General features: G+C 47.1%; 1 protein-coding gene across 1 annotated transcript; it reads left to right on the forward strand.

The window, feature by feature from the left end:
- The first annotated feature begins 2,542 nt into the window (after window positions 1-2,542).
- On the forward strand, window positions 2,543-4,600 carry LOC120850257. Its single transcript, XM_040222708.1, has one exon. The coding sequence runs from the start codon at window positions 2,543-2,545 to the stop codon at window positions 4,598-4,600; it is 2,058 nt and encodes a 685-aa protein (XP_040078642.1).
- The last annotated feature ends 7,014 nt before the right edge of the window (window positions 4,601-11,614 follow it).

Here is an 11,614-nt window from a genome sequence, read left to right on the forward strand (position 1 = left end):
CATCAGGGCCAGGGTCAGTACGCTTGGGAATATGCAGTACTGCCTCAAGTTCATGTAGTGTTAATGCCCCGCAGGAGGCACCTGTGAAAGCAGGTGTTTGGAGAGTGGCGTCTCCACGTACCCCGAGCCCCGCAGGCGGCACCTGCACCTTAGGTGCTAGGTGCTTGGTGAGTAGCGTCACCACGGGCCCCAGCCACGTGGGCCACCATACCCGCACGCAGGGGGCACCTACTTTGGTAGGTGCTTGGTGAGTGGCGTCACTACGAACCCCGAGCCATGTGGGTTCGCCCACCCACGTCTGGCTGTGCGTGGCGTACCCGTGTCCGGGGAAAAGGGGACCTTGGTGGTTGAGCCAAGCCCGGGGTATGTTTGGACCCTTCGGGGCCCCCCGGGCGATGCAATACACCGCTCCGGCCCCTGCTTCTCGTAGACGGGTGTCCTGGCTTGGCCGACCAGGATGATTCAGTCAGTCGCCTTTCTCTACCTCTCCTTTCTATACCTTTCTTCTCCTTCTCCTCTTCCTTCTTATTTCACCTTCTTTGGCGGCAAGGGCTAACCTTGGGTGGTGACAGATACCCTCGTCCAGATCCACACTTGGTTATAGTTTCCCGGCAGCACTGTTAGTGTAACGTCTCCAGCCAAGCCCTTCTTGTTATGGTGCGTTACCTAACCCCTTGTTGGGCTCGGCGGTGGGCGGTGCACCGCGGATTCTGAACACTCTTTGCCCTCCTATGGCGCCCCACTCCTCCAAACCCCGTTCAAGGCAAGCCTCTAAAAGGCGTTGTCTTGAACCCAAGACCATTGAAAAAGAATCTAAAGAAGAAGCCTTTACAAAGTTTTTTGTCATTCATTCGCTGGATGAACAGAAACCAGTTGCAAAGCTCTCACCCTTTGTTGTAGCTAAATTTCTCGAGCACCTTGTAGGGTTCTCCTATAAGGCTAAGAAGCTCCACTGTGGAGACCTCCTTGTGGAGGTAGAAACAGAAAAAACAAAGTGAAGCACTCTCTAAGATGACCAACATTGTTGACTTGAAAGTGTCGGTGAGCCCTCACCGTACACTTAACACCATTAGTGGTGTCCTCTCTGAAGATGACTTCCTTCATACCAGTGAGGAGGAACTTCTTGAGGGCCTCGAAGGCTCTGGTGTCGTCGCCGTCAAACGAATATTGTTTGAAAAGAATGGTGAAGAAATTCCCTCGAAGCATGTTATTTTGACTTTCCAGAGACACACTCTAGCAGAGACAATTAAAGCAGGGTACCTTAATTGCCGCATCCATTCTTATGTCCCCAGCCCACAGCGGTGCTTCCGTTGTCAGCGTTTTGGCCACGGATCACGCAGCTGTCGCGGAAGGGAGACATGTGCAAAGTGTGGAAGTCAATGCCACGTCTCCGACATTTGCGAGGCCGTGGCCCATTGCGCTAACTGCGGTAAACCACACCCCGCTTACTACCGCAGCTGTCCTTTCTTTCAGCAAGAAAAATATATTCTTGCCCTTAAAGTCAAAGAAAATATCAGATACATAGAAGCAAAAAAGCGTTTTTCCTTTTTGTCAAAGGGTAGTTATGCTGAGGCGGTGCGCAGGGGCCCTGCACCGCGCTCGGAGTCAAGGGCCACCCAGGTCTCTCCCGAGATCTTGGCGGCCAACCTTAGGGCCCCGGCTCCCCGACCAGGGCAGCAGCAGCTTCCTCCAGTCCCTGGTGGTAGCTTACAAGCTGCCCCTCCATCCAAGGACAGGCCGGTAGCAGCCTCGCCTGCCCCCTCTCTTAGGTCCCCTCCTAGGGAGGAGCGAGCTTCTCGCTCCTGCTCGGTGGAGAGGGTCCCCCTACCGAAGGAGCAGCATGCTACCCATGCAGCTCCTGTGAAAGGAGGTGTCAAGACAAGCTTGGGTGACTCCTCGCCCAGTTCGTCTGCCACTCCTCCATCCGGTCGTGGCCGGGGTTTTTCCCCGGGCGTGCCATGCCGGACCAGCTCTGTCATGCTCCACAAGTTTTGTGAAGAAGTACTGCTACCATAAAGTGGAGCCAAACTACGAAGACATGGCATCTGGTATTCTTGATTGAAGCTCTTAAACGTTGAAAAATGATTTTACGCTAGTTCACCACACAGGTACCACATGTTCAGACATTTTAAGCTCCCAAGCGTTTACTTTTTCTCCATTTAGCGAAAACTTTAGCGTATATAAAATATCTTGCAAGGTATCAAGGATTACCACTAGAAGAAGACGACGACGGTGCAAAAGAAGAGAGCTAGAAGAAAAGAAGAGGTACGGGATCGACGGTTTTTTTTTGTACTTGATTTCTGTTACTATCATTCGGCCGATATTAAAAACGGTCTCAATCGCAACGGCTCCTTGGCTTCCTCGCCGAAACATGGTGCCGTGACCAGGATCTATGCTTCGCCAACGAAGAAACGTGGACAGAAGAAGTCGGCGAAGGAGCGGCTGACGAGGACCTGGACAGAACAGGAGGAACAGCCAAGGAACAGCAGGCGGAGACCGGACACCAGTGCTCAGCAGTCGTAAGCCCTTTGAACATTTGACAATGAGCAGGGACGTTGTAACCAGAAAGAGAAAGGCTCTAAGGACGCATATAACTCACCTAATAACGGACGCCGACAAAAAAATTGAAGAAAATGCTGACAAGAACGATCTCTTGCTATCGGCTAATCTGATTAAAGGAGTCGCAGAAACGCTCAGAGAGACGAACACTCAAATGGAACAATTTCTGACGGCCGAAAGCGCGGATGCAGAATATGAGAGGGTGATCGAATACGATCTCAAGGTAATAACTGCAATCTCCAAGTTAGAAGTCAGTATTCAAAACACAACGCAGGGTACGCAGAGAGGAGAACATGGTGGCCAAGTTCCCGCGTTAAGAGAAACCGCACCGCGTGAGATGAATGAACTGGTGAAGCTGCCAAAGCTCGAACTCGTGAAGTTCGATGAAAACAAATTGATGTGGCAAAGATTCTGGCATCAGTTCGAAACGTCAATTCATTTAAGACCGGGGATGTCAAACGGACATAAGTTCAACTACCTTATGACGGTGCTTGCGGGAAAAGCCGCCTTGGCCATTGAGGGGCTGCAGTTTTCGGAACGAAACTATGAACAGGTGATAAAACTATTAAAAGACAACTTTGGGAGTGAAGACAACTTGATCGAGGCACATATGAATGCTCTCATCAACCTGGATCAAGTGAAATCCTGCAGAGACCATAATGGTCTAGCTCGGCTGTACCAGAAGATACAGGTGCACACAAGTGGGCTTGAATCAATGGGGGTACTTATCGGGTCATATGCTGCAATGCTGTTTCCAATATTGAAGAAAGCAGTACCAACAGACATGCTGGTAGACTTCAAAGTGAAGGAACAATCAAGATCACGTGATCCAGTAGCGTCCACGTCACAACAAGCGGACGAGACCTCAGGAAGAACAAATCAGGAAATGTTGAAGAGTCTAATTGACTACATCAAACATCAAGTGAGATGCAGGGAAGAGGTGACAGAAGAAGAAACGAGAAACAGTAACGCGACAGCGCGATCCCCACCTGCAAAGTATTCTGCATGTGCGTCGACGTTCCAGAGCACAGCAGCGCGTAAATGCTTCTTCTGTGATCAAATTGGTCACTACGCTGAAGACTGCACGAAAACGCATTCATATGAGGACAGGAAGTCAAAACTCCGAGTCGACAGAAGGTGTTTTCGCTGTACAAGACCAAACCACACAGCTAGGTTCTGCCAAGCCAGGATAACCTGCAAGGCCTGCAAGCAAAGGCATGCAACATCAATGTGCCGCCGTAACGAGCAGGGTGAAGGAATCAACCAAAGCATATCCACTCAACGCATAACAGTAAACACACCTGATCAAAGCGCACACGCAAGTAGTGCAACATTGTACCGCGATCAAGAGGTGTCTACGGAGAGGGCAAGCAATTTCCATGCCTCACAACAGATCTGCCGTAGCAGCACGTGCGTGTTACTACAAACAGCGGTCGCTTGGACAGAAGGAAGATTATCATCAGATTATTGCCGAGTGATGCTGGATAGCGGAAGCCAGCGGTCGTTTATAACCGCAACCTTGTCCAAGAAATTGGGATGCAAAGTTCTCAGAAAAGAAAGACTCATTATTGGATCATTTGGGGGAAAAGAGGTGGAGCGAATACTCAATGTAGTGGAGGTGAAGCTGAAAAAAGAGCCAATGACAGAAGAATTTTTGATAGAGGCCTTAGAGGTGGAAGTCATCTCAAGAGAGACGCTGCCAAGGCCAGACATCAATATTCAAAGGAACCTGAAAAGGATGAACATACCACTAGCAGACGACCCAGAAAAAGTAATCAGTAACGAAGCTACGAGAATTCTGATTGGTTCGGATCATTACTGGGAGATGTGTACTGGACGAATTAAGAAGCTAGACAAAAGAATCACTGCCATGGAAACAGTGGTAGGATGGACAATTCAAGGACCGATGACAGTTCATTCAGAATTGACGACTTCTTCCACAGTCATGGTCTTGAACGTAACTGCAACAGTCGAGGAGGTCAACGACGCCTTGAAAAATTTTGGGAACTGGAAGCAGCAGGCATCAAAGAGAGTCCAATAGAAAACGGCCACGACGAAGACATACTCGCCAAGTTTGAAGATACAGCAACTTTCCAGGAGGGCAGGTACCACGTCCGACTGCCATGGAAGTCAACAGTTAGCTTAGATGACAACAGAGGACTGGCTTTAAAAAGGCTGAACCAACTGACCAGAAGGCTACAGAAGAATCCGGAACTACTTGAGAAGTATGACAGAGCGATACGAGATTATTTAAACACCGGCGTTGCAGAAAAAGTGAAAGATGAGGACACAAACGGGCGACTATGCTACTACATGCCACATCAGGCCGTAATGCGAGATGACAAGGCCACCATGAAAATCCGCATAGTATTCGATGCATCATCGAGCGGTTCGCCCGGATCTTCGTTAAACGACAATCTGGAAGTTGGCGTAAACTTAAACAAAGATATTGTGGCTTTACTGATCAACTTCCGACATCATCATATCGCAATGGTGGCGGACGTGGAAAAGGCCTTTTTGCAGATTGGCATACACGAGGAAGACAGAGATTCGCTCCGCTTGTACTGGTGGAAAGAAAAGCCGAGCCTTTCGGAACAGCACCCTAAAATGGAAGTATGGAGGATGAAGAGAGTGACGTTTGGCACTGCACCAAGCACTTTTCTCCTCGCGGCGACTCTTCGATATCACATGAAAACGGTGGAGGACAAGTTTCCGGAAACAGTTGCCCAATTAAAGAAGAATGTTTATGTCGACGACGTGTTACTTGGAGCAGACACTGCAGAGGAGGCTACAAAGACGTACCGTGAAGCCCGATGTATCTTCGCTAGAGCGAAAATGAACTTGCGAAATTGGGTGTCGAATAATCAGGAGGTGCAAAATGAATTTGCGCATTACGATGAGGGCAACACGGAGGTGGCCAAAGCCGAAGAGAACGGAGTATTGGGCCTAATATGGAATACTACATCGGACGAGCTCAGTTTTCCAGTCGAAAAGTGGATGGTTAGGCTCAATGGAGCAACTCTTACCAAGCGGCAAGTGCTGCAAATAACAGCAAGACTGTTTGATCCCTTGGGATTGCTCACACCATTTTCAGTGAGAGCTAAGAGAGAATTCCAAGAACTTTGGACGAAAGGCATCACATGGGACGATCCACTGCCAGAGAAGGAAACCAGGGAATGGACGACATGGATAAATGAGCTGGAGGACCTAAAGCAAGTCAGCGTACACCGATGTTATGACGCTAATCAACGACAATCGGTTCAGAAAGCCGACCTACATATCTTTTCAGATGCAAGTCCATTTGCGTACGGCGCAGCGGCGTATATAGTTAGCACCTACAAAGATGGAAACAAGGAAGCGCAACTGCTTCTAGCAAAAGGTCGAATTGCTCCGCTAAAAGCAATTTCACTAGCACGGTTAGAACTTTTAGCCGCTACCATGGCAGCAAGGCTGAATGAGTATGTCACTAAAAATTTAGTTCGGAAGATCAGCCAATCTTGCTTTTGGACAGATTCCACTATTGTGCTACACAGGATCAAAGAAAGTAAAAGAAGGGAATCGTTTGTCGAAAACAGGTTGAAGGAAATAATTCAAAGATCAGAACCAGAAGCGTGGAACTACGTACGAAGTGCAGAAAATCCTGCCGATCTCCTAACGAGAGAAGTAAAGGCTTGCCAACTTGTGACCTCACGTTTATGGTGGAAAGGACCAGAATGGCTAATCGAGAGCCAAACACGACCACCATATGAGTATAAAATAAGAGAAGAAGGAAGTGAACCAGTGAAGACAGAACTGTGCGTGGTAAACCTAACACTCACCAATATAATCGACACTCGAAGGTTCAGCTCGTACGTAAGGCTCTTGAGAGTGACAGCTTGGGTGTTCAGGTACATAAAAAGGACAAGAGGAAGCAACACTACGGGCCCTATAACAGCTGAAGAACTGGAGGAAGCTGAGCGCTATCTCATCAAACAAGAGCAAAATATATCACTCCTAAACCAGGAAGTCACAACGAAGGTGAGAGGATGAAAAGATGCAGAGCTGCTACATGGAGCGAAAGTCTTCAGGAGTAAAGATGGGGTGCTCAGGCTAGAAGGTCGTCTTCAGGAGAGCCAGCTTGGTTTTGAAGAACGACATCCAGCGATATTGCCGAAGAACAGTCACTTCACAGAGATTCTGGTGCGGCATGTGCACCATCTCACCTTGCACGGAGGAGTAAGAGACACGCTGGCGCGCCTGAGGACGAAGTTCTGGGTGTTGCAAGAACGACAGTTAATCAAAAAGATTTTAAGCAAATGCATTGAGTGCAAAAGGTACAACACCAGACCGCTCGATCAAGAGATGGCTCCCTTACCAGCAGACAGAGTCACGCAAAGCCCTCCATTCAGTGTTGTGGGTATAGACTTCACTGGACCACTTTACGCAAAATCGTCCGGAGGAGTAACAAAGATGTACATCGCAATATTCACTTGCGCGGTAACCAGAGCGGTACACCTGGAAGTTGTGCCCAGCATATCGACAAGCAGCTTCATGCAAGCGTTTAGAAGATTTGTTGCACGAAGAGGAGTGTGCTCTGTGGTGTACAGCGATAACGCTAGAACATTCAAGAGAGCGGACAAGGATATCACTGAGGTGATAAAAGTCATACAGGGCCCCCAGATTAAAGATTTTATAGCGACGCACCAGATCAAGTGGAAATACATCGCCGAGCAAGCACCGTGGTGGGGTGGATTCTACGAGCGGATGGTAAGGAGCATGAAGGCGTCAATGAGGAAGGTGATTGGACGGAAGTTGCTCAGCAGTGAGGAATTGCTCACACTCACCGCGGAAGTAGAGGGTGCAATGAACAACCGCCCACTGACATACACATACAACGAAGCTGAGGAACCGATCGCAATCACACCTGCTGATATAGTTGGCGGAAAACAGCGCCTCCCCAGTTCTGGCACAAATTGGAGCGCTGATATTGGAGAGGCCTGGAGAGCCAAACAAAGCTCATCGAAAGACTGGTGGCGCAGATGGCATCAGGAGTACCTGAAGGAAATAAGAGGCGCTCTTCTGAAAATGGACGTTAGGGGCAGCCAGATAAAGGAGGGACAGTTGGTTTTGATTGGAGACAAGAAGCATCGAGCGTTCTGGAAAATGTGTAAGGTTGAAAAAACGTACCCCGGTCGAGACGGGCTTGTGCGCACATGCCTTCTCCGAGGACCAGGAAACAAGATTCTGAGAAGGCCGATTCAACTCCTGTACCCACTTGAGGATTGCTTTCATTAAACGATATCTGAAAGGGCGGGGGAAGATATAAAATATCTTGCAAGGTATCAAGGATTACCACTAGAAGAAGACGACGACGGTGCAAAAGAAGAGAGCTAGAAGAAAAGAATAGGTACGGGATCGACGGTTTTTTTTTGTACTTGATTTCTGTTACCATCATTCGGTCGATATTAAAAACGGTCTCAATCGCAACGGCTCCTTGGCTTCCTCGCCGAAACAGCGTATATAGTTAGCTTAATGTAAGTATAATAATTAACATATACCCTCGTCTTTTTGTCTAAATCCCATCCATCGGACACTTCCCAGGACATGGAGATAGCAACTGATGCTGACAGTCAGTCTCCTCCTGGGTCCAACCAGGACGGTACGGAATGGGAGACAGTTTCTCGTAAATCTAAAAAGAAGCAACCTGCAGTAGCGCCCAAGTGATAGCCCTGATAGCTGTTTTATTGTAATCACATCTTCCACTTAGCTCGAGTTGGCTCTCCATAGTTTTATATATTTGGCTAGGTTTTATCTCCTTATATTTACATATTTACACACTTTTTAATAGATGACAAAGTTACATTTTATGTGATGGAACTGTCGCGGTATTTGAAGAAATATTGATGATGTCAATCATTTCATGGATGTGCTTCGACCCATCGCTCTTGCCTTGCAAGAAACCCATCTTCACTCTAATTTTTTTAACATTTTAAGGCGCCATCAGGTTTTCAGGAAAGACCGTCCCGCTTCCAGTCCTTCTGGTGGCGTTGCGGTGGTTGTGCAGAGTGGAGTCGCTTGCTCCGAAGTTCCACTCCGCACACCTCTGAAGGCTCTTGCAGTGCGTCTCCTCGTGGACCGCCTCGTAACGCTTGTTTCTTTATACTTGCCACCAAATATTCCTTTGAATCTTCAAGAACTGCAGGGACTTGTAGGACAGCTTCCTCAACCGTTTTTAATTTTGGGTGATTTTAACGCTCATCATCCCATGTGGGGTAGTACCCGTCAAGACTCCCGGGGTGGAGCTATTGAACGTCTTTTATTGTCTTCTGGGCTGTGTCTTTTTAACAGGAAAGAACCAACTTTTTTTAGTGCGGCACACAACTCATTCACATCTATTGATCTTTCTATCACTTCAACTTCATTACTTCCTTGCTTTTCATGGAAGGTTCTCCACAACCCTTTTGGAAGTGATCATTATCCTATTGTTTTAGAAAGTACTGTTCCACTGCCTAATCTTTTAAAGCATCCCCCTAGGTGGAAATTAGACAAGGCTGACTGGAGACTTTTTAATCTTCACTGCACTTTAGATGCTTCGATTCTTTCTTCTATGTCACCCGAGAACGCTACACTTTATGTTACTGAGCAGATACTAAGGGCTGCTCAGCGCTCTATTCCACAAACTTTAGGCAATGTGCCAAAAAAATATAAACCTTGGTGGAACAAGGAGTGTGCCACAACACTGGAAAATCAAGGCAGGGCCTGGGAAAGATTTCGTAGATATCCCACTTCGCACAACCTTGTGGAGTTCAAGCGCCGAAAGGCCAAGGCTCGTTGGACTAGGAACCGGGCAAAACGGAAGTCTTGGATGAAGTACCCGTCTTCTCTAACTAGTTTTGTCCCGGCCAAAGAGGCCTGGGACAGATATAGGAAAGTAAATGGGGATTATAGGTGCTTTGCCATCCCAACTTTTAATGCTCCTCGTTCGTCATTAAAAGACATATAGCTAACATCCTCGGAGAACATTTTTATAATTCATCCAGCTCAGCCAACTACAGTGCTAACTTCGCACAGTTTAAAGCCCGTGCGGAGCAACAAAAGCTAGTCGTAAATGGAGGAAAGGCAGCCTCTTATAATCGGCCTTTTACGCGATATGAACTTGAGATGGCCCTTAATGTAAAAAAGCTATCTGCTCCTGGGCCCGATGGGCTTCACTATGAAATGCTTCGTAACCTGTCCACGGAATCCCTTGGAAACCTTCTTCTTTTTTTTAATTCCTTTTGGGAAAAGGCTTGTTTTCCTCAGACTTGGAGGCATGCACATATTATTCCCCTTCTAAAACCTAATAAAGATTCTTCACAGCCATCAAGTTAACGCCCAATCGCACTCACGAGCTGCCTCGGAAAAACGTTTGAAAGGCTGATAAACAGGCGACTGGTTTATGTATTGGAACAACAGAGGGCCTTTGATAACAACCAGTGTGGATTCCGCCGAGGTCGTTCTACTCTCGATCACTTGGTACGCTTGGAAACTGTGATACGTGAGGCATTTGTAAACCGGCAGCACTGTGTCGCAGTTTTTTTCGATTTGGAGAAAGCATAAATTCCAGCGTGGAGACATGGGATTCTTCAAGATCTGTATGCATGTAATATCCGTGGCCGTATGCTGCAATGCATAAAGGAATATCTAACAAGCAGGACTTTTCAAGTTTGTCTTGGCTCCAACCTATCCGATTCCTACGTGCAAGAAAATGGAGTCCCTCAAGGAGGAGTCTTGAGCGTGACTTTATTTGTGCTAAAAATCAATTCAATCGCGCGACTGCTACCTCCTTCTGTTTCATATTCCCTTTACGCTGATGATATACAGATCTCGTCTTCCTCTTGTAACCTTTCCAGCTGCGAGCGCCGATTGCAGATAGCCATAAACAAACTTTCTAAGTGGGCTGACGAAAATGGGTTTCGGTTCTCTGCATCCAAAGCAGTCTGTGTGCCCTTTTCTTTGCGTCGTGGGCTGCCATTGGACCCATCACTGGAACTAAATGGAAACCCTGTACCTGTCAGGGAAGAGCACAGAGTTCTTGGTGTGATATTTGATAAAAAGCTTAGTTTTATTTCACACCTGGAAGCTTTAAAAACTAAATTTCTTCAGTCTATGAATCTTTTGAAAGTTCTGTCTCACAAGTCATGGGGTTCTGACAGAAAATGTATTCTACTGTTGAATAATGCCCTTGTAAGATCTCGTCTTGACTATGGTGCGATAGTGTATGGATCGGCCCGGCCATCTGCCCTCAAGATGTTGGACCCAGCTCACCACCTGGGGTTGAGACTAGCAACTGGTGCTTTCCGAACATCCCATGTCTCCAGTTCATATGCACTAGCTAATGAACTATCACTGAACAAACGACGAACCTATCTTAGCCTGGCTGACCCTCAACACCGTACTTATTCTTCCCTTACAAGGTCGAGGTTTTCCCGTTTCTTTAACAACAAGCCAAGCATTGTGACACCATTAAGCTTTCGCATTGAAGAACTTTGCACTTCAATGCATCTTTCATTGGACCAGGTCGGCCTCATTCGAAATGTCGACGACCGTATTCCACCCTGGAAGACACTGCCAGTCGCCTGTGACTGGTCGCTCACAAAATTTAACAAACATGGCATTTCCCATGCTGTGTTTTGTGAAGTACAAATCAAGTATGATGGTTATCTTCATGTTTACACAGATGGCGCCAAGACTTCATCTTTCGTTGGCTGCGCTGTGTATTCAGAACGCTTCTCTAAAGTTAAGCGACTTAATTCGTTTGCCAGCATTTTTACTGCAGAACTCTATGCAGTATCAATGCAATAAACTACATCCTACATCAGAAAATGACGAGGGCTGTTCTTTTTGTTGATTCTCAAAGTGTGATTGTTGTAGTTTGCTCTGTTAAAGACACTAAAAACATGCTTGTACAACAAATTCAGAGTAAACTAAACGCTGCTCTACATGATGGTCAAAACATAACATTTTGTTGGGTACCTAGTCACGTTAGCATAGAGGGCAACGAGAAGGCCGACAGGCTTGCAGGGTCTGTGGGAAA

Source organism: Ixodes scapularis, unplaced genomic scaffold (assembly GCF_016920785.2).
Source record: "Ixodes scapularis isolate PalLabHiFi unplaced genomic scaffold, ASM1692078v2 PGA_scaffold2__306_contigs__length_199485367, whole genome shotgun sequence".
In the NCBI taxonomy this organism is placed as follows: Eukaryota; Metazoa; Arthropoda; class Arachnida; order Ixodida; family Ixodidae; genus Ixodes; species Ixodes scapularis.

Bases quoted from the DNA above. Each gene is read 5' to 3' on its own strand.
- LOC120850257 (XM_040222708.1), top strand. From the start codon at position 2,543: ATGAGCAGGGACGTTGTAACCAGAAAGAGAAAGGCTCTAAGGACGCAT.